The following is a 27272-nucleotide window of genomic DNA, read 5'->3' as shown; positions in this document are numbered from 1 at the left end:
ACGATTTTCACCCAATTCGTTTTTGGCAACTAACATACTTTATTCCTCCCCTACAGACAGACGTCTACATATAGCAGCCCAAATGTAACACAGTTTCGGTCTTATGGATTTATAGACCACGGGACCCATGGAAACAGGGCCGAAATGTCCGGAAACTGGCGGACAATGGCGGTATGGGGGAAACCCTTCAGCGTAGAAACAAAAAACAAAGCCTCGATCGGATGTGACCAGTGAATGATTCGCAGACGGAAGCCAAAAATACATCCCTAACCCGAGCCCGACGACTCTTCGAAGGCTCGATGACATTTAAATGTCATTGAGCATTACCACCAGTGGACGTTGGGGTGGGAAACAACTCGGGTGAAGCGGTTATGGATAAGGAGTAGCGATATTTGGCAGCGTTTTCCAGCCCATACCAGCCAGGCTCATTGGTTACAATTCGTCGCTGCTCAGTTCGGAGCAGAGGATATCGGCGATCCGAGAGTGTAGTGGCATGAGCTGGAGCAAGAAGAGGTAGCCGATGGTGGTGGTGCAAGAATGAGCCTTATCTAAATACCATCCTCGTGCTTCCTTTTTCACGTTGATAAGGTTTTGCTGCGAACGTCCTTGATGACAGAACACAATCGAAGAAGACGGACGAAGAAGCATTCTTTGAGAAAAGGGCAAACACTGCACACGGCGGTGGAATTTCAAGACCGTCCACCAGTAGCCCCCCCCCCCCAGCTTGGGGTCGGGGGTATTCTTCGATGCCCCGATAGAAGTGCTTCGACCGGCGGAGTGTAGTCATCCGTGGAGCAGGTGGCTTTTTAATTAAACTAATTGCATCTAAACGCAACTTGTGCACACTCCTTCGCCACGATCGCTGGAACGTGTTACGGCCAGAAGCTTCCCGGCACGTGGTGGGGTCTTGCACAGATGGGCTTGTGCTGCAAATTGCCCGGTTGGCGGTTTAATGCTTTTTAATATTGAGCGGCAATGATGAACGGTATGACCTTTATGGTTTGAACAATGAATAAACCGTTTCCTTATTGGTCTGCTATCGGTTTCTACATAATCAGTAAATTGGCTTGAAACAGTTTGTTTGGTTTAAGAAAAAGTCATTTACTTAACCACCTGCAATTTGGACCACAACATCGGCACCATCCTCTCACCAGACAGCGATTGCCAGCGAGAAACTGTTAAAATTCCTTCCTATAACTAACCTTTAAAAAGAACTTTAACCAAACCCACATGTAAAACCGACAAACATTCCAAATACAATCGACGGATAGCTTTAAGTAAACCGAGACTACTCGGTATAAGGTATTTACAAGCCCCAAATGGCTTGTAAAGAAGAATGTTAGATCTTAAGGTTTAGAATTAATCAACGGATTTAAAGAGTCGAATGAGGCCAATCGGCTCAAAGTCTATAGAAAAATAAACAAACAAAATCACTTAACCGCGTTTAATACGCCTGAATGTAGGCAACCGGTGTTCACGTCTCTCAGACCATGAGCTCGCGGCATAACTCCTAGGCTTTCTAAATTTGCATGTATCTATCAATAAATCAATCACGTATTCCTCAAAAAGTTACTTCTAATTTAAAGAATATTGATACAATTTCTTTTTTTTTTAATTGAACAAAATACTAATAAGAGTAACATAGTAGAACTGTTATATTGAGTCTTCAGGATCATACCCGATAGGATTAGAGCCAATAAAAAACGATCTTCTTGTTCTTTTGGCTCAACAACCGTTGTCGGTCAAGGCCTGCCGGCTGCCTGTACCACTTGTGGGCTTGGTTTTCAGTGATTTTTGGATAATGAGACCGGCTTGGAGAAAAAGGATCTAGTAGTACTAATAGTATGTAAAGGAAGAAAACTGTAAAGATTTGCTGTTTAAAGTAGGTTAACCTTTAAGTTGGCAACCGGATACCAGGTATTTTTTTCAACTTCAAACTGCAATAACTTTTGATTCATTGCTCTCATTGAACTGAAATTTTCCGTAGCCTCCGTTCCCAACTTACAATTTTCATTTTTTTTTTGTGCATAAATCGTAACTTTAAACAAGCTGTAAATATTTTATATTGATTAATTTTAATTCCCGGGTATTCCATACATTTTGTATGGAGAATGACGTTTCTCTTCTTCTTCTTTTCGTATTGTGCATATTTTCGAGTCAAATTCAAGCCATTTAAAATTTCAAATACACCGTTAGTTTTATCATAAAATGAAACCCTAATGAACGTAATGAATAAATGAAATAAAAGATAATATATGGACGGCATTTATTGCTCACGGCATTAAAAGATAGAAAGCATTGTTGACACATGAAAACCGTATTTTTTGCGTCAAAACGTGTGGAATACCCGGGTATGCTGGTTGCCAACTTACGTCTGTAAATTTGGTCACCAACTCTACGGTTAAACGAATACAACATATACAATACCCAACAATATTTATTACTAGTTTATTACATAGGACGTTTCTGACCTTGGTTAAATTAGACATTTTTCAAAAAATTTGAATAGTTTTTATGTGTGTAGACTATTTGTTTATAACGATAAAAAATCGTTGGTTTATATTCGTGCGTTTAATCGTTGGTTTATAATGATAAAATTTTAAAAATAGCGTTTAGCAAACAACATCGGAATAATTTATTTTTTATTTACAATTTCGTGCCCAAAAGTGTTTCATAACGTTTGGTTAAATGTATTTTTAATGTTAATCCTCAGCTAACCGCGGCACGCATTCTACTAAGAAACACTAGTCTAAGTCTTAATTTCAAAAATGCAACGGCTGAACATTTCAAAATAATAAAAAAACAAACATGACAAAGACCGTCACAAATGCCTATTACATTATTAATTACGCTCGAAAAAATAGTTTGACATGACAATAAAAATGATTAATTAGCCTGCTACCTAAATAAATAATAATCTGGTTCCTCAGAGAATGGTTTGTTGCAGTGCATTGACGTCCAAAAACGAAACGACATCATTTCAACATGCAACACGAACCAAATTTCAATGTTCACCCCACTGCACTAACCATGTATCGAAATAAACATAAATATTTGGCTATCAACATCGAAACATCTCAAATCACTCTCCAACTCTCCGGCAACCCTTGCATCAATCCCAAGGTGAACCAAAACAAGACATAACCATTCAAATGTTCCTATAGCGTGGACGCCTTATGCGTCTTGCCTATCCGTGTGATCCAAATCGTTCGATCTCTCATCGAACCAGAGCCCGCTGCCGTACCTACACACAACTGCAGCTCTATCGAATGGCGAAGACTAGTGGACATGGATTTACCTTGTAATGTGCTTTGAGGTTTTCAAACCTCCGCGGAGCCGCCAATTTTCGTTTTTGGTTCTGTTGGTCTGGGGTTCAAGTTTGGGGAAGCTAAGCCACACACACACACGCGCACACCCGATTGAATGCGATCGTTTCTGGAGTAGGTGGAGGAGGGGTTGATTTCTAAACGCCGACTTCAATCAAGAGAGAGAGAAAAAAAGTTCCTTGACGCACTTGTCACCCGCTTTTCGATGGGAAGAAGGGAAGAAGTTGAAACGGCCGCCGCCTGCGCGTCAATTACGCACCCGATCGCAAACCGTCGTCGTATCGATCTCGAGATAAGTTTCGATCTGTTTTGAGTTTAGTGGGGCCGTTCACTACTGCTCTTACTACAGCGCCGTCGTCGCCTGGCGGGGTAACAAACAGATGAAGAAATGAAACAGGTTTGCTAGCCGCACGATCGGTGCGCGGCTACGGCGGCGTGTATGCTGCTGCGTACTTGGGTGCAACCAACGCGGGGTTTCAGTTTTGGTGGTTAGCCGTATTTGGTTTCGCTACCGCTTTCGGCTTTTTCCCTTTCCGAGGTCGAATGCGCGATCTAACGCACGTCAACGGGTGCGTTGTGAAATTAATTACCAAAATAGTGCGTGTGGTTTTAATTGCGCACTGAGGGCGCTGCTGCTGCTGCACTCGTTGAACGCAACCCCTCCGTGTCCAGATGGCGACAGCAGCGTTGTTGCGCGCGTGTTGTTAAAACCTTTTGCGGATTCTTCGGGGTACGTTCATTTGCTACACTCACTGCCGATGGCGTAAGCTAAATGGAGCGTTGCGAGGAAGTGCTTTACCATCTGCAATCGGATGCTGCGCTGGCTTACGCAACACATCGTTGACACCTGTCACACTGTGGTACGTCGGTACGTTGTTGTGATGTTTACAATTGATGCACCGTGTTCACTAAAGCAAGCTGAAGTATTAGTCACTGCATTAGCAATCAGCACGATATGATCAAAAGAAATGCAATTATTGCAAAATAAAAATCCTATAACACGATGCGCAAATCACAACTGTCTTCACCATTAAAACTGTCACAAACAAGTGGCAAAAGCTAACAAGCACAGTTAATCACACAAAAACCGTTAAAAAATTAGCACGATACTGTATCACACACTGCGTAACGTCACCGTAACGGGTGTCACCGCTCACACCTGTCACAGCGCTTTCAGGTGCACCCTTGCCTACAAAGTGGACCAATTTAGCACGTCAACAATGCAGCACACTTGCCCCACTATCATTGCCCACCCTATATACCTGGGGGCGAGAAGAAAAAAAAGCACCGAGCACACACCACACGACGCTGCTAGCCTTCCGACAAAAGCTGCAAAAGGACACTGCTTACGCACGGCCGAACGCAGGCAACCGGCTCCGATCCGCACAAACACGCGGCACACGAGGAAATAAAACAAACAGACTCGCCTCGAAGCGCCCGTAGCGCCCGTTACAGCCCACTGCTGCTAGCCGGATGGAGCGGGGTTGTGGTTGCGCGTACACGCTCGCGCGAAATTTTGCTCATGTTGAGAAAAAAACGAAAGCGGGAAATGAAACTCACCCAGCACCAGCCCGGATTGGGGAACCGCCGTCAAAACCGAATCGGCGAACGCTGATCACGTTATGGCGCGTTCTCTCGGTAAAGGCACTGCGTACCGTACACACGTGTGGACTTCCGCTGTCAATGTCTTTGCGTGTTTTTTTGTTTTAGTATCGCAGAGTTCCCTTAGTACACACGGAGACGGATCGGTCCGTTCCGTTCGAGACCGACGAGTGAACTTTCCGGCGATTGACTCACCACCACGCCTCATCTACGCCGCTTTGAATGAGAAGAGAGAGAGCGCGCGATGTTCGTGCGGTACACCGTCGTCTCACTGTTGGAGAAGCTGAACACACTAACACGCAGCGCTTCTGAAGCTCACAAACTCACTCTCCCACAAACCACTACCGCGAGATTGCTCCTCTCTCGGCGCGACTTCAACTACGCGAAGAAGGTGGACCGGCAACCGAAGCATAACTAATCCATCATCCAAAGCCGACGGCGGCCGTGCCCCACCGTGGGTTTTTGTGATTGTTTGGGTCAAGTGTGCGCACACCCCCGGTCTCGCTCCCTGAAATGGCCCAATGAAATGTCAACATTTGCCCAGATGAATTCTAACGTTTCGCACCGAAACCGGTGCGCGATCCATTTGGCGTAGTTAAAGTTAAAGGTTGATCAAACAAGGCACACAACCCCACCGGGGGACCGGTAAGACATTAAAGTTACTTAGTGTACGCCCTCTGCTCTGTAGTGATTAAAGACCGTCGTAACTGCAATTGTCCCTTCATTTACGTTGGCAAACCGTTCGCGTTGTTAACGACTCAGAACGGACACTTTGCAGCCCGTGCGGAACTGTTTGCGACAAAACAGTTATTACACTGATTAAATTTAGACGTTACGTACAAAATTTGTGTTTTTTTTTTGTTTGTTCCTAAATATCTTGTTGGTATACTCCACACTATGCTGAAGTGTTTTTTTATGTAACAGAAACATAACTGTACCCCCTGCCAAAACAGGACAGCCCGTACAGAGTGCCAATTAGTAAAGAGCAGCTAGCTGTGCAGGCAATCATTTTTAGAGGCGTATTTTTTTCTCCGTTTGTTGCTAAATTATTTTTATCCGCACTGTCCCACCGTAACTGCCAGAGCTCTTCCAATTGGAGAGAAATGTTAAAAGTCGTCATCAACCGGCCCACCGGGTCGCGAAGAAGTGCGCTGTAACTGCCGCTTTCGCAGTCCAACCGTTTGCAGGCCCGTACTGATGCAACTGACCGTCGTCGTCCTGGCACGCATTCAACACATCGCACAGCGTTCGATCCCAGCGCGAAGTAATAACGAGCAGAAACAAGCGGGGTGGCAAAAACCTCTTCCCCAAATGCAATTGAAAAATCGAGGTCAGTTCGTTGTTGAAAGAAAGCATGGCCCTCGAATTTTTAATTAAAACGTTCAATAATCTCTAACAGGGTTCAGTCGCGTTACTACTAATAGAAAGAAGTGTGTTATATCAATTTAAACAATTTTACATGTTTATCTACGTCGGTAGAAACATCATTTGTTGATAACAGCGCCGCCTTGAACGATCAAGGTAGGAAGAAGGTGCAAACGATACTTAAACCCTCGGCCCTATTATCAATCTACATATTGTCCCGTGACGCGCCCTCACCCTTCAGCGGACTTCGCTGCCCATTGCCCTATTTGTGTCAATTTATGCTACAATTTTTCGCTCCTTCGGCGTACCTTTTCTTCCCTACTTTATGGTTATGATGCTTCTCGTGACGCGTGCTCCGGGAGGAGTGCCTTTAAATGGCGTTAGCCTGTTCTAGCCTGAAAACCGAAAGCGGAACCCTACCAGGGGTGGCCCACCCCGTTTGATCTTGGACGTCGCGGTCAGAGCAACTTTGTGCAACATTCGTGGCATTCGTGGTGTGCCATAAATATGAGCGCGCCTTTTTTCCGCCCTCGCGCGCACACTACACGTGCCACGACAAAAGGGGGCCGGGTGTGGCTGCCGCGACCCCAATAGGGATAATGGACCGGACAAGGAAACAGAACACACACACACACACAGCAGTTCATATCCGGCAACAACGGGTCGGGAAGTTAGTGAGGTGTGAAAATGAAGTGTGCGACCAGCGCGTCGTGCGGAGGAGGAACGGTTTTAGGATTTCCTTGCTTCCGAGGGGGGTTTATCGTCAGTGGTAATGGTAATACAACGATGAGCCCAACGTTTCGTTTCCGCTTCCGAGGCGAATCTCGCGCGCGTCCGTCCGACAGAAAGGACAGACAAACAATTATGTTAATAAACACTGGCCCCGATTTCGCTCCCAGGCAAGGGGGAAACTGTTTAAATGATCCGTTTAGCCCGGAGGTTACTTTCCCTTCAGCTTGCACCGGAGCAGGACGGACATTTTTGTTATCTGATTTCTCTTCTTTCCTTGGAACAATTGGGTCGATTTAAACACTTCATTAGTAGTGGAAAATGCATAAAGAACAATATTTTACACACTTTACTGTATGCTTTCGATGAAACGATATTAAACGATGTTAAATGAAAGGACGCACAGAGAGAGAGACACATAAACGACTCCCTGTAAAGAGATCCATAAAGTATCAGAATTTATGTGGTTGTCCGTAAACAATCTTATAGCGCCGATTGAGTCATCCCGAAAAGTGGTCCCACCATGGGGGGCTGCACGCACACGTCCCATCCGTTATTTTCATATTGCAATTACAGAAACGTTACGCCGCTCATCGAACCACACACACCGTGCAAGAGGCAGCACCATATTCCAATGGGCAACCACAAGCGGCGACGACCCCGTCTCCGTATAAATCAAATATTGGCACATTGCTCGATTTTATTGGCAATGTATCGTATGATCGAACATACACCACACACTGTGGCGCGTTAGTGTTTATGTTTGTCTGTCCCCCCCTTTGCCATCCTGCCTTCACAGGTACTGCTGACTGGACAAACAGTGTCCGGCTTACAAGCAATATAAACTGTCACACCACCACGACCGACGATGACGACGACGGATGCGGAACGTTTAGGTCGTACACACACGGTGTGCTCCGGCTCCAATCCAGCAGCTGCTCGCACACGGAACGGAGCGGAGAAAGCTAATGCAGCGTTTCGATAAATCACTGCACTGCACGCGGCGTGTGGTATCGTACGCGGGTGGTCTCCCATTTCCCAGCCCCTCATCAAATCTCGCTAGTGCAGACGATCAATTAAAAAGTTATGTCACCGAAACCTGCCACACAGAGACAAACCTCCCGCTCCACCTATATATTGCTCTTGTTTTATCGTGGTCATTAGAAAAGAGCTGAGGCTAGGATCGAAACAAGTTAACCCTCTTCTGGATAATGATAATGAAGCTAATACGCATTGATTGCAATATTGAGGTAACATGTTGTAGGCCCGATGGAAAGGTAGGAAGCGGTGCACCTACCTCGTCACAGGCACTGCAGCGTGGCTTCAGCATTTCCGCATAGTGTCGCTCGCAGTAGATCTGGTCGTCGTGCACGCAGTAGGTCAGATCGACCAGCAGCTCATCACAGGTCGTGCACTTGAAGCAGCGCGGATGCCAGAGCGTTTGCTCCCGGAACTTCGGTGCCGTCACAGCCATCTCGCCCTGGTTGAGCGTGTCGCTGCAACCGGTGCATTTCGTCGCCAGCGGCGTGTCCTTGACATAGCCTACAACGAAAAACAATGTTAAATATTGGTCATTTTGATTTGCTCATTTAGTTTATCATTTCAATACTAAATTATTTGCCTTAAAATAATTTGACTCCCTACTCTACTATTCTTTATATATCACAATATTTTTTCAATCATCATTTCTATCCAAATTTTAGCGATAATGGATATAATGGAATAAGGAAAATATATAGACCTATACGGACCATTCTTTCTGTATAAAAATGGAATATGTTTTTAATAATAATACAAACGAAATACTAATAAACAAGACAAGAAGAGGCTTTAAATGATTTTCCATGACTATGATTATGACATGACTTGATTGACGGGTATCTTACATTTACTATTGTGGTGTTAGGCAATTAATTAATCATTTTAATGCATTTATGAGGAGAATTGATTTAATATGCTCTCTTAAGTGCTCCATCATACTACACTTTACACACTCTAACATCTCCTTAGTTCATTTGTAATTTCAAATTAATACTTGATCAATATGTTTAACCTTTAAAACCTTTTTTCTACTATTTTCTACCAACCACGCGATTGCTCAATCCAACCTACCAATATCGAGCGCGATCTCATTTCTGGCCGCCACGAAATCTTCGTACGAGCCACGATGCTGTTCCTCCACGTGCTTGCAGTAGTCGAGCGCAAGGTCCTGCTTTGGCAGCTGGTACACCAGCTGCTTGTCGCGGAACCGCTCACCTTGCGTGCCTATCTTGGGCACCTTCTCCGGTGGTATCACATCAAAGTATCTTTGTATCTAAAAATTGAAGCCAGAAAAAGAAAAAGCATAAACAACGTCAGTCCGTTTCATTCGTCATCCTGCAGAGTGGCGGTGTGTGCCGTTACCTTGGCCGACGTTAGAATGCCGGGCGGTACCCAGGTGTAGCCCATCTGGCGCGGATCCACCCGGGACGTGTTGGTGTCATGCTTGAAGCCGAGCCGTTCCCTCACCGTGGTCAACTGTTCGTGGTAGACGGCGTGCGTTTCGCGCGGGCATTTGCACTCCTGGCACGTTTTCCTGTAGAGCACGGCAAAAGGAAAATGAAACAACAACAAAACGTTGCATTAGTAACGGTCACTAGCGTCCTCCAGATGGCAGCAGTGGCAGCGTGTTTGCGCGCGCGCTCGATAGCACGTGCTCTTGCTGTTGCTGCGCTGTGTGGAAGAAACCCTGCCGTACTGAGACACCATGCGACTCCACCGCGGTCCCCGGTTGAGCAAAACAACGGCTGAGAAGCAGCGATACCGAGCGATAGAACACGAACCCGACACGAGAGAAGCTGCTCACCGCAACACAGCTGAGCGATGAGCCACAGACACACATATGGCGGTGGTGGTGGCGCAAGTGGTTGCACCCGAGCGGACCATTCGGTGGTTGTGTCTACGGGTCTCTACGGCATGATTTTACTAAGAGAGTGAGAGTATGTGGTTGCGGTACCATACACAGCTCATTAGGCGTGCTGAGATTGTTGCTGCGGCTGCTCTCAACCGACCGACCGACCGACCGGCTCGGATACCGGCGGATACCATATAAACAAGACCGCAGCACCAGAGTTACGGTCCATTCGACGCTCATTCGCTCTCTGTGGGGGATCATAAAATTTAATTGAATTAGCCCCGTAATGGAGATCGTTTGCGATGGATGATGATGGTGGGGCGGAGGCAAACAAGGGATTGAGAAGGGTTAATGCATCGGGCCGTGTTGGTGGAGGCAGCAGTTTCCAATTCCGATCCATGAGACGGTCATCCTGGAGGCAACGGTTGACGAATGCAGTCGTGTTCGGTGCTGACGAGTGTGAGAACAAACGAGTTGGATTATTTGTTATGAACGTGTTGTTGTCACTTTGTTGCAAATTATTCAACGTTGCAGACGTCAATGCAGCGCCTTTGATATACGTTAGTAAGGCTCGAACAAGGAAAATATTGTTTTTTTTAAATTACATAATTTAAATTACTTCTTTTCCATGACGACAAACCTACCAATTTGCTCGATCACAACTACTTAAGTTTGAATTCCGGTCCGGTTAAACCGAGCGCAGCTAATGAGCTTGTTAATTTGTGAATACTTGTCAGAATGGTTTGCCCTTGCTTCACACACACACACACACTCGGCATCATATCGTTAGCGTTGTGCTAATTTTCCGCCAACCAAACGAGAGCCAACCTTTTCTTCTCAAAATCGAAAGAGACATACGACGGCGGCGTCTTGTATTACCAGTTCTGACAAGCAGGCCAGCGTCTGGGGCAGCTTCTCGCGTTAGCCGTACGATCGACGTACGAGCGGATCAGCTGAAAGGTTAAAAATATGCCATTCATCACAACAATCAAGTGGACCTGCCACACATCGTAACGCGTCCGACGACTCAGGCGGGTCGGAAAAGTCAAGTTCAATGACAAGCTCCTCCACATAGACAAACCCGTTGAGAAATGTTCGTTTGAAGTAAATTAAATGGAATGAAGCAATGTCTGTGTTGAGCATTATTCAAATGTTTTTGTAAATTGATTTGGCATAATTTCAATACGATTCATATTGATTCAAAGCCTCTCATACTGTTGGAAAATTCGATCCAATTCCAAATTTAAAACAAATGGGTCCTTATTTAGCAAAAAAACAAACCAGAAGTCCTCTTTCTTTTTCATCGTTTTTTCCCTTTTGTACACTAACTCCTACGTATATCCTCATCACGGTTAGTGCAGCTATAATTATCTAATGTAAACATCATCACATCACTAACATTGACACTTTAAGTGCTTAGATCATCCAACAGCCAGCCGAGGGCTTGTGGCTTTGTGTGTGTGTTTGTGGCCGAGTTTATTGGCAAGCAAGCAAGAGTTGAAACATAAAAAAAACATTTATTTTATCGGCGTTCGCCACGATGGAATGAAGTCACTATCGAAACGCGGGAGAGGAAGATTTATTACGGCCGTCGTGTGTGTTTTTTTTTTTTTGCAATGAAAAACGCTCTAATATTATACTGTTCTAACGGAAGAGACACTGACAAACTGAAGTCAATTGTTTGTGCAACGGATGTATATGTGTTTGTCAACCTAATTTAATGGTGTTGCTTTCATGCTTACGACGCAAAAAAATGATAAAAAAACATTGACATCATTCAACATAGCGAGGGGTTTATTTTATTTATGCTCGGTTTATGTGCAATTTTTGCATCCGCGTTTTACGGTTAATTATCTTCCCCCATTTGAAGACTGCCGCGCGCCCCGCTTTACCTTACGATCAGATTGTAGAGTTCCTGCTTGTTGAACACTTTGCAGTAGGCGTGAAGGACCTTCACACAGGCGTACCGCATCCCCGGCCACGGCACGACCGGGCTGGCCAGGGCGTCCCACAGTGGACAGTCCGCGTGTCGCTGCAGGTCTAGCATCGTCGTGCTGCTTTTTGTGTGTGTGGTTTTTCTATTTCCCGCTTTTTTCCGTCGGTATCACACTGTACCGATCAACTGCTTCCGGCCGATCGTACGGACCCCCCACTGCAATTACGGCGGTTTTTCGAACTTGCGATCAAACGATCACTTGCACTACACTCACACGCACACTACATTTTCCGGTGTGTTTCGTTTGTTTGTTTGTTGGTTTGTTTTGACACTGTGTTTCGATGATAGTTACTGATTGGATTCATCGCTCGTGGTCCATTAGCACCGGATTAACATCAACCCACACGAGCCATACGTTCTTTTCCACTTTTTTTTAGCCTAGAAAACCGAGGATGACCTTTAGCCTATTGATTCTTGTGGAAAGGCATATCACACATTTCAGAATATCAGTTGCAGTGGTATCTGTGTCTCTGTGTGTGCTTCACCTGGAAGTGGAAGAGTGGTCGCGCGTGCGTCAGAATGAAACCATTTGCCGTGCGAAATCGTAACCAGGGACGCTGGCAGGGAAACACATTTTCCGGATGTACCGTGGGAGCTTTCGTGCACTGTTTCTATGGCACGATTAATTTTTCACACATTTTCCTTAGCCCTTGGAAACATTATCCTACTACCTGGTAGGTGGGTCGTATGGTTGCGCTCTTGTGATCATACTCCCCCCCTACAGTGGAAACACACACACACAACGCATGGGTGTGTCGAATCGAATGGGCCCAACAGGTGCAACTCATTTTGAAGGTTGGAGAATTTATGAAAATTAGGAAAACCATCATCATCATCACCGTCATCGCCGCCATCAGCGGGATGTTTCACCGTCGGCTGGTATATTATCGCCATAAATATCTGGCGATCGTTTTAATCGTTCGAGGAATCGATTCAACCCGAGCGCGCTCGTGTGTTGTTTATCATCCATTTGCTGTGCCCCGTTTGTGCTGGTGGTGGCTATTTTTGTTTGGTTGTTTTAAGTTTATTTAAAATATGCTTATCGTGTGGTACAACAACTGCTTTCGCTATTATTTCCTTGAAATAAGTAGCTTCATAAAATAGTTATAAAAAAATAATATTGTAATTGTGTTGTGTGTACAATATTTGCAAAAAAATGAATTCAATTCTAACCTACATTTCACATCACGCTAAACATCAAGCAAACACACATTCCCTAAGCCCACAGAAACAGCCCCAACAACCAGCCCCATGCCGATCTGCGAACGGGTGACGATCAAACGAAGTGACGATGATTAGCGCTCAGTTCTCACTTTTGCGGAAAAAATAAACTAAGGCGCAACAAAACAACTAGCAGCACCACTTACGAAAAGTGTGAAAATTATAACAAAACAAAACGGGAAAAATATGCTTTACATTTTTTTTTTTGCGAATAGCGCCACGCTTCTGCGAAATGAAAATGCTAGCTACAAAACAGAAAACAAAAATCAACCATCAAAACGTGCGAACGATCAACAGACCAACACAACCAACAACCATCAGCAAAAACGCGTAGTGTGTGAGGGAGAAGAAGAGTTTGCAAGAAAAATGGCACGGAATTTGTTTTTGGACGGGTTGAGAAATATTTTCCGCCACGATCACACACACACACCACAATCTTCTCGAACGAAAAACGGTGGGAAAATCCCCCAGTACACAGTCCCCCAATTTCTTTGCACCATTTTCCATCCAACCCCAAGACCGTCCCGTCGTCGGGTGGGGTTTTCCTTCATCATCGCCATCGTCAAACAGCATATGATCGATCGGTCGGTGTCCTCGCGCTAATGGCAAGACAAACAGTGGCGCCCCACAACCCGTTTGCCCGGTTCTGTATCAAACTGAGGTGATTTTTCTTTTGCACCCTAGGAACGCGATTTTTCTTTTTTTCGCTTCACTTCCACGAGGCATAAGGAGAAGGGGTACAATGGTTTATAACTCGGCCAGCAGAAGCAAGCGGAAGGACGTTTTTGCCATCGTCGGAACGTAAACAATGGGCAAGGTTTTGCTTTCTCGATGCCTCAACAAACTCAACGCGGGAAGCCGCAACGATGTTTGATCTTTTTCAATCACTTTTTTTTCTTTTTGGGGTTTTGGGGAAGCGGAAAAAGCAAACTTTTTTTTTCTTCGATTTTTCCTTTTCCCATGTAAATCTTTCGCCACGAACAGGTGCTCATTAGCCGTGGTGGCGGTGGGCGCAATCGCGCAAAGGACGACGGCACACGCGCGCGCGCGCATATATAAAAACAGAAATAAAATATCACGTGCACCAGAACCGGCCAAAACCCGGCTGCGGCTACTGCGATTTTTGATTTGAAGTTGCGAGAGCAAATGGGGTACGAATTAGACGGTTTTATTTATTTTTCCATGTGGTGTGGGGTCCAGTTCCAAATCACTCAACGCAAACCCCGTTGCGCACGTTTTGCGTGGCTGCGCGGTGGAAGTTATTTTACGCAACTGCTTCCTGTTATCGTTGCCCGGAATGTGAAGCATCGAGAAGGGGAGAGAGAGTATCATATTTTCCGCCATAGTTTATCATACATACCCTACCCCATCGTACCACCTCAAACGAAACGTACCCAGGATTTCATAGTGAAAAAAATCCCGGTAGCGTCTAAATAGCATCACGCTGTCCTCCATCCCATCAAGCCAGCGTCGCACGGTTGATTTAGATATTTCTTCCAAAAATAGACACCAAAACGTCATAAAAGTCTACCACCTACTCCTGCCCCCCTAAACGTACCAGAGGCAGTTGTGAATGGCGCGCTCAGACACTTCTTCTTTTCGGTCGTTTTCCTCCGTTTGCGGCTGCTGGTGGAGGTGGTGGTTGAGATTTATAAAAATAGCCATCACTGCACCCATCCAGCCCCGAAAGCCGTGGCGGATACGGACGATAAGAAGTTATTACGCCCTTTTATCTACGGTTCAATAACAGGGTCCTCGTTAGTCCGCCCTCAGTGGACACTCGCTGGCAGCAGCAGCAGTAGCATTGCGCTGTGTGTGTGGCCAACTACTACCACCACCGGTGGGTGATGGTTGACTTGATCGTTTCAGCTCCATTCCCTTTCGAAGCAGTTGCACCATACACGTTCGTGAAAAAGGGAAAGCCACTGTCACCCCGATTACCATCAATGGATACTGTCAATTATCACCCCACTGGAAGGTAATGCCGCACACTTCCTTCGAGGGTGTTTCTGGATAGCGTTTTTGTTACATTTTCCCCGTGTTCACTCTTTCCCATTCGTAGAAGTTTTTTTTTGCTACAAGACAATGGCAAGGAAAGAAAACAAATCGCCCCAAGAAGGACAACACGATGGTACGTGTGTCTGTGTTTAGCGATTGTGTTCGTTAGGCGTTGATAGTTCATAAATTTAATTAAATCAACCTCTTTCGACAGGGCTCGATGGTGGGTCGATTTTTTTGTGTGTCTCCCTTTTTCCCAACTCCTTAACTAGCTTCGACAACGCACGACGGCGGGGATAAGGTTTGGCTCATTTCCTTAACTAGCCCGTCCAACCCTAAAATTGATCTGTATCGGAAGTGCGGCAAAAAGGGGAATTGGGAGGCAGTGTGTGTGAGACCAAACCAAACCAAAAATCGCCATTGCAGAACGGCAACGAACCCCACCGATCGAACCAAATTCAGGCCGAATGTCATTGCCATTTGGTAGATTAGTGGGGTACATGTTGTTGTGCGGCCGATTCTCCGGCCGTGTGACCGTATTGATTGGGCAACTGGAAGGGTGGAACATAGTTTGCTGACAACAACCGGTCCAATCTGTACTCAGCCCCGCATTAGCTGTAGCTGTCATGTGCTGGTGACCGTTAGGAACAATATTTAAGGGTTATACCTGGGCACGATTTGCTCAGAGCTGTAATAACGTTCGGCATTTGCGTTACATGATGGTGGTGATTGGAGTGAAAATTTATGATTTTTTTTGCTACACCCACAAGGCACTTAAGGGCCGAATGCATCACTTTTTTTCACTTACTCATGGTGATGAAATACATTTTGAATCTGCTTAAATGAGAAAGTTTCGAAACTGATATTTAAAAGTATTTTGTAGTGCTTAGAATCGTGAAGATTATTTCGAGTTGGATGGGTGCCAAACAAACATTCAATATTTAACCTCATTTAAATAAGATACAAGTTGTCATCGTTTTTTTACTAGATTTCTGCGAGATGCAATCTGAAACTGAAGTACCTTAAATGATTCTCGCGAAGTACTGAATCCAGCTAATTGAACACATCAACTATTGGATAGATTCGGAACTCAATACTTTTACGGAATGTACATTTTCCAGTAAGAAAACTATTGAGTTTTTTTTTTAATTTATTATGATGTTTATAATTAATATGATTATGATTATGAATAATTTCAAATTCCGGATTATCATACTGGAAAATTGCACTAAAAATGGATATGTGAAGCAATCTGGACCCATAAATAATGATCACTTAAATCCAAATATTTTATTGCAATTCCATTAACTGGTACACACTAGCAAACACCAAAACTATCATCTTTATACCGGTTTCAATTTACCTCATTTAGTAATATTGTATTTAAAAACATACCAAATACTGCAGTGCTAACAGATTTAGCAACGAATTTCAATAACTTAAATGTAGTTGTTTAAACAGTTTATTGAGGCTTTGGCTCACGCGGAGTTCTTTCGCCTCTTAACAATAAGTTAAAATCATCTAACGCAGAACCAGGATTATTTTTAAAATAACGGCAAATTTAAAACTTAACGAATTCCACAAACTTAACGAACTATACGTCAGATACAGAACATTTGTTAATTGGGAAACGTCAAACTGAAGCCAAGTGACGACCGAACGAAGAAAAACATAACACGGGAAGGACGCGGAAAAAAGTGATCAGTAGATAAAGTAAATTTACTTTCTTAAATCACACGATACACTACAACCGAGTGAGCAACATGGTTTCATTACAAGTGCGAGAGATTGTGGACCAATTTAACTTTGGCGATTCCCAAACCGCTAACGTAAACAAAGCGTTAGCTTATGTTGATACAAAGGCTCGGAACCGGGAGCTAGACATCGAGGCTGCCCGTTCCGAAGTGGAAAGCATCTACTTACGTGCTAAACTACAGTGGGATCAGTGTAATCGCGTCCGAGGCACTTTCGAAGCAAATAATGCAGAATGGTTGGCTTCCAAATTCCCGACCCAGTTACTGTCCAGTGGTGCTTCTACATCGAATACAAATAGCTGTAGTCCGGCAGCTGACTACGAACAGCCCAGTGAGCTTGCTGAACGAATGAAAATACGGTTTATGGTGCATTCAGAAGATTCGGCGAACGAAAGAACATCACCTACACGAATCGCTCGTCGTGAAGCATATCGGCTCAAAGAATATAATACCATGATACAGATCAGCTTGTTGCTACAATCGCCACGCGATCTTCTCATAGCAACGGATCATTCTGATATGCTGTCCGATGAAGAAGTATTAGCATTCTACATAGACCTGGGTCTGACCGAAGCCCAGTACAAATCAATGAGCAGCCTTGTGCCTTCCCGCTTTCCATCGTTTAATGCCATCAGAAGAGGCGAAGCTTTATGTGTGCCGTTTCTTGAAAAAATTTTGACTACAGAGTGTGCAGTGAAAATGGAAATGCAATGTCTGGTTGAGTATACGGTGCGAAGAATATTGGAGATGCAGAAGAAAGTGTTAAGGGATTTTTTAACGGAGAACCAGTTGAATGTACTCAAGTTACGATGTGTTTTCACCTACGGCATAGATGCCACATCGGGCCATGGTACTGACGTTTTGATCAGTGTGTTAGTCCCAATTCAACTTCACCTGGACGATGCGTCACAACACATTTTTTGGCTCAACGTTACTCCGCAGAGTTACCGTTTTTGTAGACCAATTTCATTGCAGCTAGCGAAGCCATCAAAAGCATTAGTCCTTCAAACCAAACACAATATTGATGAACAAATTTCCAACCTAAAACCAATGCATATTGTTTTGGAGGATGATAAAGCAGTCGATGTGGAGTTTGAATTTGTGTTAAGCATGATCGAGGGTAAAGTTTTATCATACATGCTGGATGATTCGTCGACCACTTGCTGTCTGATTTGCTGCGCAACCCCATCAGAAATGATGGACGCTTCAGTCCTGGCATCGGGTTTTATAGGGCAAGAGGAACCGTTGGTGTATAGTATTTCACCCATCCATTGTTGGGTAACATTTTTCGAGCTGCTGCTACAACTGTCATTTAGGATAGACTTCCAAGAATGGCAAATCCCGGAAGTGCAACGAATCAAATTTAACGAAAGAATGAAAACCGTGCAACAGCGTCTCTACGGAGCGTTTGGCGTAAGAGTAGCAGAAGCAGATGCAGGATCTTCCTCCAGCACAAACACAATGGGATACATCAGCCGACGAGTGTTGGCCGATCCCGCTCTTGCAAGTACCACGCTCAACATCGACCAAGACCTTATCGAACGCTTCAGAAACATTCTCATCGCAATCAATAGTCGTCATCCGCTGCACCCCGCAAAGGTACAACAGTACTGCAGCGACACCTATCGCAAATACCTGGAGCTCTACAGCTGGTCCCGAGTTCCGGCAGCAGTGCACAAAGTTTTAGCACACGCCGGTCAACTGATAGTACGCTCACCTGTGCGTTTAGGCTATGTTGGCAAGAAGTCTGGTGAGATCGAACATAACTATTTCCCTTCAGATAGGAAGCTCTGTGCAAGAACAACTTCAAAGCAAGATTCTTTAAAGGATGCGTTTGTGGAAGCACTTATCTGCAGCGATCCTAAAATAAGTTCTATATCGCTTAGTAATAGAATCAAGCGTAAAAAACGAGCTGCTTATCCGGATGTAGTAGCGAGCTTTTTCATATTTGATGAAAGCTATTGTGAAACCGATGACGACGATGATTCTAATAGCGGCGACGACGATGAGGACGATTTGGACTCGCTCGATGAATTTTGGACCGAGTTAGATTGGTTAAATGAGGATATTGCGCACGTGAAAGGTTAATTTTCTCAACCAATAATTAATGTTTTGTTATGTCAAGAAGAATTAAATGTATTACGAACTTGAGCGAGCATTTGTTGAAGACATATAATAAAAATGCTGGAATAATACTGTGAAATGGTTAAAGATGTTATTACACAAAATTAAAAAAATAAACATTCTTATTTGGTTTATGTGCTTGGAACTTCACTATAACAAAGCGTTGTAAATATTTTTGCAAATTTTGTTTTCACCTCATAACCACAAACAATTGTCTTGTTTACATTTGCTTTCTTCTTTGAAGCGAAGGAAGGAAATTAATCATTTTTTTTTTGCGTGTAGCTATCCTCTTGCTCGCGATCTACAACGAACCATGGCTATATGATCGACACGAACCGCACATAAAAGCGGACGCGATCGCAAATGATCGATGTGAATTTTGTTCTACAACGGACGAGGAAGTTCGGAAATGCGCTGTGGAAAAACACAAAAAGAGCGACGCCAAAAATGAGGAATTATAAATCTATTTTCGCACCGACGCTGTCGAGAGAAAGAAACATCAATTTAATTTGAAAAATAACAACCGAGTGGAGACAATTTTTAAACATCACACACACATACACAGACACATCTCTTTCCATGATGAATGCGGTGTGTCCCTTTCGCTACATAATCGAATCGTAGTCATCCCCCCGGGTGATCGCCAATCTTGCTGATGTGTGGAGATGAGTTCTAATTTTGCACCCGTGACGTGTGGAATCGCCGCCCGCGTTCTGGTTACGGTGGCGACGGTGTGGACAACGTTTGGCGAGCACTCGCTATGCTACGTGACGTCACGCCGTTCGATCCAAGCGTTCGGTGTGTGCGGCAAGGTCAGAGCATTGGACGGCGATCAAGATGCGTTGCCCCGGGCCGGGATTTCGCAACAGTCTCGCCGGAAGGGTGAGTTAGTAGAGCACATACACAACACCTGACACATGGTAGAATAAGGGTGTGTGTGAGAGTTTGTTAGAACCAGCAGTGCAACATTTGGGGTGCAAGAAGCGTGTGGAGGTGGTGGTGTGTGGGAGTAAAGCCAGCTCTAAGTTCCACTGTCAGCTGTCATCGAGCCAATTTTGTGCGAACGACAACATCACCACCAAACAGAGTAGGAGTAGTCCTCTCGACACGCGAGATCTTCTCGATCGAGTCTCGATACAGATGGTCGTATGCGTTCACGTACACTGAGTCAATCAAATTTAAGTACAGTTTGTGGTGTAGTGTTCTAAAGCGAATTAGAATGAACATTTTTTGTGTTTTGTTGTTGTGTAAATAAATACTATCTACACTTAGAGCGCATTAAGCTCTAACCTAATATTAAATGAGCACACCAACATAATCTGGAATATATTCTGCGTAATTTAAAAAAAAAATCCCTTTGCTGTTTGACGAATTATCTTTCAATTATCAAAAATGTTTGTAGAATAACTAATGATTACTTAACCCTTTCACGACCAAGGGAAATATTTTTCCCTTCCACAAAACTCGTTATCGGTTCATAAATTATCGTTGAATCGTTATTTTTATTGACATTATGTCAAAATAAAACATATGTCCAGGATGGTAAATCTATCTCTGAACGGATAAAAAGTAAAACAACTTATTTGTAGTATATCAATAATAGTATTATTTTAGCATTTTTAGTCTTAGAAATCTTATGGTCGTGAAAGGATTAAGAAACAAATAGAAATTAAATGAAAAAAAAATATATGCATCCACGTAGACATAAAAAATACATAGCATCACACAAAAAAAAATAATCCAAAAAATACATAAAAACAGATCATAATTTTCATGACCTATTGAAGTATCTTAGTTCTAATTTTTGTTACTGCAATCCTGCATATTGCGCAATATAATTTATTTATTTTATTTATTTATTTATTTATTCGTCCTGAGTCAAAGGTGTACAGCTTCTAGATAGACTGAGTGTAACCGACTCGCCGATTACCCTCGATTCAAGCAAAACTCGATGATTAAAGCATGACAAACCGCTTCCGACAAGCCGCCAGTAACGGCTAAGGCTACAGTTCTATTTAAAAAAAAAAACACACACACACAAACGCTTGATGTTCGAAATATTTTCACCATTAATTTACAACCCTAAACAACCGGATAACGATTGACCATTTCCGATCACACTCTAAACACACAGCGCGCGCGTGCCTCATCCGCCACCATCAACGCAACCACCGCCCAGCAAATGTCACGGTACGGTGCGGTCGATTTTCGTCCGCAAATGTAGCACAGAGCTCATAATCTCTTTGGGCTCAGCACCGAAGCGAGGGGGAAGTGGAAAGAAAATAAACCAAATTACACGCCTCAATCGGCCCCAAAAATGTTGACAAATTCTAACGAGCTTAAGCGCAAGTGCCAGACCGAACAGTATGGCGCCACACAAACACATGACACACGACGTGTTGGAGATCAACACGTGAGTCGTCAAGCCGAGAGAGAGTGAATATTTTACATACGCTAGGTTAAATTAAAACCACCGCCGCCGCGATATGTGAGACAGAACAATCTCGGGATGATTAGCAAGCGTAAAAGTGATCAACCCCTAGCTTGTGTGTTGTGACAACACGCGTACGTAGAACGATAGTGGCGAGTCAGCATGATGTCCTAGGTCCGAGAAGATCATTAGGACAGAAACGGGGATAGAGGTAGCGCACAGAGGGCAGTGATGAGTGAAAATATAACACTTTCCTTCGTACAAAACACACGACCAATGCTGCTTACAGTAGAGAGGATGGACACCGAAAACAAATGGGAAGATTTATTAACACAAAATGGAGTTATTTTTAAATTGAAATTGTTCACGAGCAAACATTCCACCAGCAGAACGAACGTTCGATCAGCAGCCAACGACCCTCGCCGTTTTGCATCGTTAAAAACGCGTCCCAAAACTCAAAATGTAGAGCGCGCTCGCTGCATCCGTCAATGTTTGTTAGCATTTCGGGCCGCTAAACTAAATGTTGGGCGGCCGCTATTACATCAAAAACAAAAACAAACACTGGCGACGAACCTAGAGGATCGCCAAGCAAAACGCAATCGATCGGTCGCCCCGTTTAACGTAAAGCCAAACGAGAGTTGATTGCAAAATTGGCTAGCGACACGACTTTGTGCCGCTTTGTAAACAGTCCTTCTTACCGAGGAAACATAGAAAATGAAGGGAAAATATTGTTGTTCCTGCGGCCAAGCTGCAGCAAAAAAGATTCCACCACCATCACTACAGCTCTCAGCTTAATGCATTTGCGCTTTCTCGACGAGTCCGAAAAATCCATTTTAGCTTTATGCGGGTTAATTCGGTGAAAAAAAAAAAAAAAAAACTTGGCACTAGGCACAGTAAAAACAAACGCTTATTTTGTCTCGACGAACGTTGAGGTCAGTTTTGCGACCGGACCAGCAAAAACTACAACATTATTGCCCGGGAAGCGGCGGTAAAACGTGCGCGCGGGAAAGCATTTCTCTCTCGTAGAACGCTCTCTCGCTTAATCTTTCAACGGCATTCAGGGTAAGCTGCGCCAACGTAAACGTGCTGTGATGATACAAATATTGCACCGCACCGCACTTAGAAATTGCTGTATTCGCGGGATCAGGGAATCGTACGCACGTGAAGTACAACGACCACACGTGGCGTTGGTGTTGGTCCGCTTCTGTACGCATGATAAAGTAAACGCGCACGTCCCACGCTACACAAACCTGTGGATTGATGTGTCCACTTGCCTTGGGGAAAATGACTTAATCTGCGTGTCCCAGACCCCACTCTATACTTGCCTGCCCCAGTTTCCCCGGAAAAGGTAAGGTGGTTCTCTATATTATACCATCTGTTTCTCGTTGAACCACCACCACCACCACCGTGTGTTTTGCTGTTGATCCATGACGATCGGTTTTCCCTTCCAAGCAGGCCGGTGTAAACAATTTTCCGCCCCAATTCCCCACTGTTCGGGTTCGGAATTTTCAACCACACATCTTGCGGCCAAACCTATCCAGCAGCTTCCGTATAGGAAGCCAGGAAGCTAATTATTTATATTTTTCATTGAGTTTCTTTTTGTTCCGTAGCTCTCGTTAGGAGTAACATGAACTCTGATGCATCTTTTTTCCATTGGGGAGAACCTTATCATCAATCATTTGTAATTGAATGTTTATTGACTTGTAATAACCAAATGCGATTTTTTGACGTTTTAAAAATTGCTGTACAAAAAAACGGTGTAATATTTCATTGACCGTTGACCCCCGATGAAAATGTCAATCACTTATTGACCCACGTCAAAAACTAAAGAACGTGCTTTTCTTCATTATTTTGTGAAAACAGTGAAACCTTCACAAAACAGAGGAAGTAAATAATCTATTTTAACTAGGCGCCTCCATCGAGACACGTGCTGGCAGAGGAAGGATGGAACGGTCAATAAAATGAAATGGATAAATAAGCATGCGGGTGAATAAATAAATCAATGAAATGGTTGTGCTTCTAGAACGGATCCAAAAACATTGGAAATAAATTAGAAAGTAAGTCAATTCCAAAAAAGTGATGATACAAATTGAATTAATAATTCCATTGATTTGTATTAAAAATGTGTTAAATGAACGAGTTAGACAACAATTTTCCTATAATTGTTGTGTCTTAAGATGCTTTCTCTCTATGTTCCTCCTGAATACAAATAAAGATGCTTTCTCATCGAGAAACATTGATATAAGTTAAAAGTTTAATTAAATTCTTCCATTTCCCTTGTTACGATCAATTCGGAAGCACATGATCGGTAGGCGCATGCAAATGATAGCATCGGAAACCGCTACTCCTACCCCCGTTAGTGTGTAATAAAATAAATTAAAATCATTCCCTTCCCGATTCCACGGCGCTGTTTACGATACCGCACAGTCTGGCTTGTTTACGTCTTCCAGCGTCATCAAAAACAACGAGTGCATCGGTTCGGTAGCCAAAAAGTTGATGTAATGAACCAACCAAACACGGAACACGAACAAACAGGCAAATACAGCCCGTCTTTACGAGCATCGTAGCTTGCATTTCTTCGTTTCCCGATAAAAAACCCGTCTCACTAATTAGTCGGCCCCCGATCACGCGAGGTTCGCGAGGGAACGCGAGTAAATCAAACTCCGGTCGGCCAATCGTTGTTGCTAATGTGTGGGGACCCCTAGCCGAGGCGAGCGATCAGCACAGACGCTGCTGCTGGGAAGATAAAATTGCAATGCGTTGCTGCATTTTACAAAGAAAATGGGGAAGTTCTGATAAACGGTTGGCACTCGCCCAGAGTTATGCCTTTGTCTTGTTTAAGAAGAGGGCCGTAAAGTGATATGCTAGAGTAAATGTTTGCATTCTGGCTGGGGTTTTTTTTTCGCTCTCTCTCTTCTACTGCGCCGGAAATTTGCCTTTGGAGATGAATAATTTGAAGATAACATTATTATTCACAGCGCAATTTTGGTAGCGAATCTGAATTGTATGAATAATACTACAGACATACTTGGTTACGACGGTGATAAAAGCTAGCATCTGAAAAGCTGTTTCTATATTTGTCTTGATTAACGAAGTATGGCAGAGATTGGGCGTATTTTACAAAGATGGTTAAGGAATGTTTTGTTTATGTTATTTTTTTTATCTCCACACAATGACCTATTTTTCGTCATCTGTTTAACCAAGTAACTAAACAATCGATTCATCATCTGATGCACTCGTCTCGGAAAATAAGAAAGACGCTAGAGGAACCACTATGGTGAACTCATCGTCGGTTGGAAAAAAATAGATCCTACTCATTATTCATTCATAACTTTGATCTTTGACCTTGACCAAGGTTGATAGAGATGGGAAAAGTACACAATACCTATAAAAATTCGTTTAGCTTCGAGGAATTCACCATGCAAGTGGAGCCTCCAAAGATATTGTTTGCACAAACGCTGCCGCAAATATATCAACAACGAATATGGATTAAAATATTTATTTAAATGAATATTATTTCACTATGGATTTATTTTTGGTTGCCGCATTGATTATTATTTTTCATTTTGAACTTGAACTTGAAATAGTGTGAAAAAATCTCCCTATGAATAGATGAAATCCTTCGCATCTATTGATCCTATTCTGTAAGTGCTCAGATATGATGTTAGTCACATCTAGCAAATCTCTCAAATTCGTCCAATGTTTTAAACCATAAATGTGTAAATTTCTATGCACCATGGACAGATGAGGAGTTATGAATCTTTTTGCTCAATACTATGATAATAAATCCATGGAAAAGTGTCCAACAATTAATGAGATTCATCGCAAAAAAAGTCATTAAATCATTCCATACATTTAAGCAATATCAATCGATCTCATTTTGTAATAGCATGTTATGCATTAATTTTCTTTACTTTAATTCATGTAAATGAATAAATTTTCAAAGCGATAAAACAATATTAGCCCCTTGTGTCAGGCCCTGCTGTCGTTTGAATTTGTTTATTGCTTTAATTTTATATTTAAAAAAAAAGACCATCAACATAAATTTGTGTTTTGTGAGTAGATTTTCTTACACCCTACTTTGATAATCTGAGTCCATCGGACACAACCTTATCCGATACCACTGTTCAACACCCATCCATTTCACCATCTGGCTCTAAAATTACTTAAATATTCTGAGCAGTTCTTCGTATGAAAATAATATACTACTAACACACGATTGCACCACCAACACAGCGGGTGTCAGTTGACAGGTGCTTGTGCCGAATTGCTTTCCAACCGCTTTACTTTTTTACTGTACCATTCTTTCCCCCCTTTCACACTAAACGACGCACAAACACGGGTACAAACAAACCCTCAAAATGTTGCTCCGATTGTCATCATCAACTGCAGCAACAATAACCTCGTGGTTTGGACGGAGGTCAACCACGGACGCGGGGCAGTACCGGGGCAGTCGAAATCAGCGCCATCACACTTCACAAGAGACATGACGATTGTGTCGCCGTGAGGGCCAACACAATTTTGTATGAAAAAATGAAAGAAAAAAAAACATAACAAACGCACCGAGAGACACCGATACAATGCAGCGACACTGCCGACCACTTTCCCAACGCGATCGTAAGGTTACCCTTACCCCCATCCAACCGTACAAACACACAGAAACACGGGGTATATCGTTAAAGCGCGAACGTAAACACAGAGCGCGGGCGGTGCAGGGACAGGGCCGCTTGTACGCGCGACCAGCCGCGGAACGGAAAATTAGTTCAGCATTTATCACCTACTCACACACACACATGTACACAAACTCTTTAAGAAAAAAAAAGAAGCAGTGTAGGAGGAAGAAACGGTGTCTCGGCATCTCGCTGCATGCCGCCCCGCGTGTGTAGATGTTGTGTCATTGCGAAACACCTTGCCAAAGTGATGGTGATGGTGGTAAAGTGGACAACAGAAGAAGAAGGAGGAGTATGTCACCTCTGCATGTACTACCTTTATGTGCAACTCCGGCGCATAGCCGAATGCGGTGCACCACACTCAGCCACTTCCATACCGGACCGGACACCCAACGCGAGGGTTGGTGGTCCAGGTGGTGGTAGTACAAGGGATTTAATTGATTAAAACACACACACATACCTTGGGCAAGTGCGATGCCGTCAACGGAGCGGGAACCCGCTTAGAGAATCGTGCCCGTGATTAGTGATTCAATTTGACGCCAGTATCTAATAAACTTCGACACGGCACACAAAGTGCGTCCAATAATGCACCGGGGAAGGGAAGGTAAAAGTGGGGAAACGACGGTGCAACGACAAATCGGATCAGAGATGTCGAGTGGCTGAATCACGAAGGGCTTGTCCTGGTATGGGACAGACACTCTCTGTACAGAACGGAAGCGAAACAACGCGCCACAGGGGTGACGGCATCGATGAAGCAATCCTGCGCCAGAGAGAGAGAGAAAGACTCGATCGGCAAAGACCGATATTAAAAATTGATCGCATTGAATACCCATTATGCATAACATTGTACTTCGCAATTCATTTAAGACCAGAGTCTCATTGGAAACCAATCAAAGTTAAACATCTTAAATCTTCATGGACAAACATGGATGCAGCTCCGATGCGGAGGGGTTCGTTGCCAGCATGTACGCTTTCTCAGAAAAAAACACCCCCGATAAAGCAGAAACAAAAAGCATAACAATTATACTTTAATGCAGTCTACACCACTATACCCCTCACACATTCGTCTGTGTGTACGATAAACAAATGTTTCTTCCCGCTATCATTGCGCCCTTGGCGTCTTTGGCGTCATGTTTCCCCCGACGTGACACACCCGCTGGCCG

General features: G+C 43.8%; 1 protein-coding gene across 6 annotated transcripts in view; it reads right to left on the bottom strand.

Annotated features, from left to right (window-relative positions):
- The window catches only part of LOC120949215 (four and a half LIM domains protein 2), a 116718-nt gene that overhangs the window by 45840 nt on the left and 43606 nt on the right, over nt 1-27272 (bottom strand). For 4 of the 6 annotated variants that reach the window (XM_040366351.2, XM_040366359.2, XM_040366350.2 and 1 more), the window contains 3 exons: nt 9426-9597; nt 9135-9336; nt 8320-8564 (listed from right to left, as the gene is read on the bottom strand). In XM_040366351.2, the coding sequence (XP_040222285.1) occupies nt 8320-8564; nt 9135-9336; nt 9426-9597 (619 nt within the window). Of the gene's footprint in view, nt 1-8319; nt 8565-9134; nt 9337-9425; nt 9598-9867; nt 9963-11807; nt 12290-27272 lie in introns of those variants that run through there. The other 2 variants (XM_040366352.2, XM_040366357.2) reach the window with 2 other exon arrangements.

Source organism: Anopheles coluzzii, chromosome 2, assembly GCF_943734685.1.
Source record: "Anopheles coluzzii chromosome 2, AcolN3, whole genome shotgun sequence".
In the NCBI taxonomy this organism is placed as follows: Eukaryota; Metazoa; Arthropoda; class Insecta; order Diptera; family Culicidae; genus Anopheles; species Anopheles coluzzii.
The sequence above is the reverse complement of the archived record's forward strand: the minus strand, read 5'-3'. Positions and strand labels throughout refer to the sequence as shown.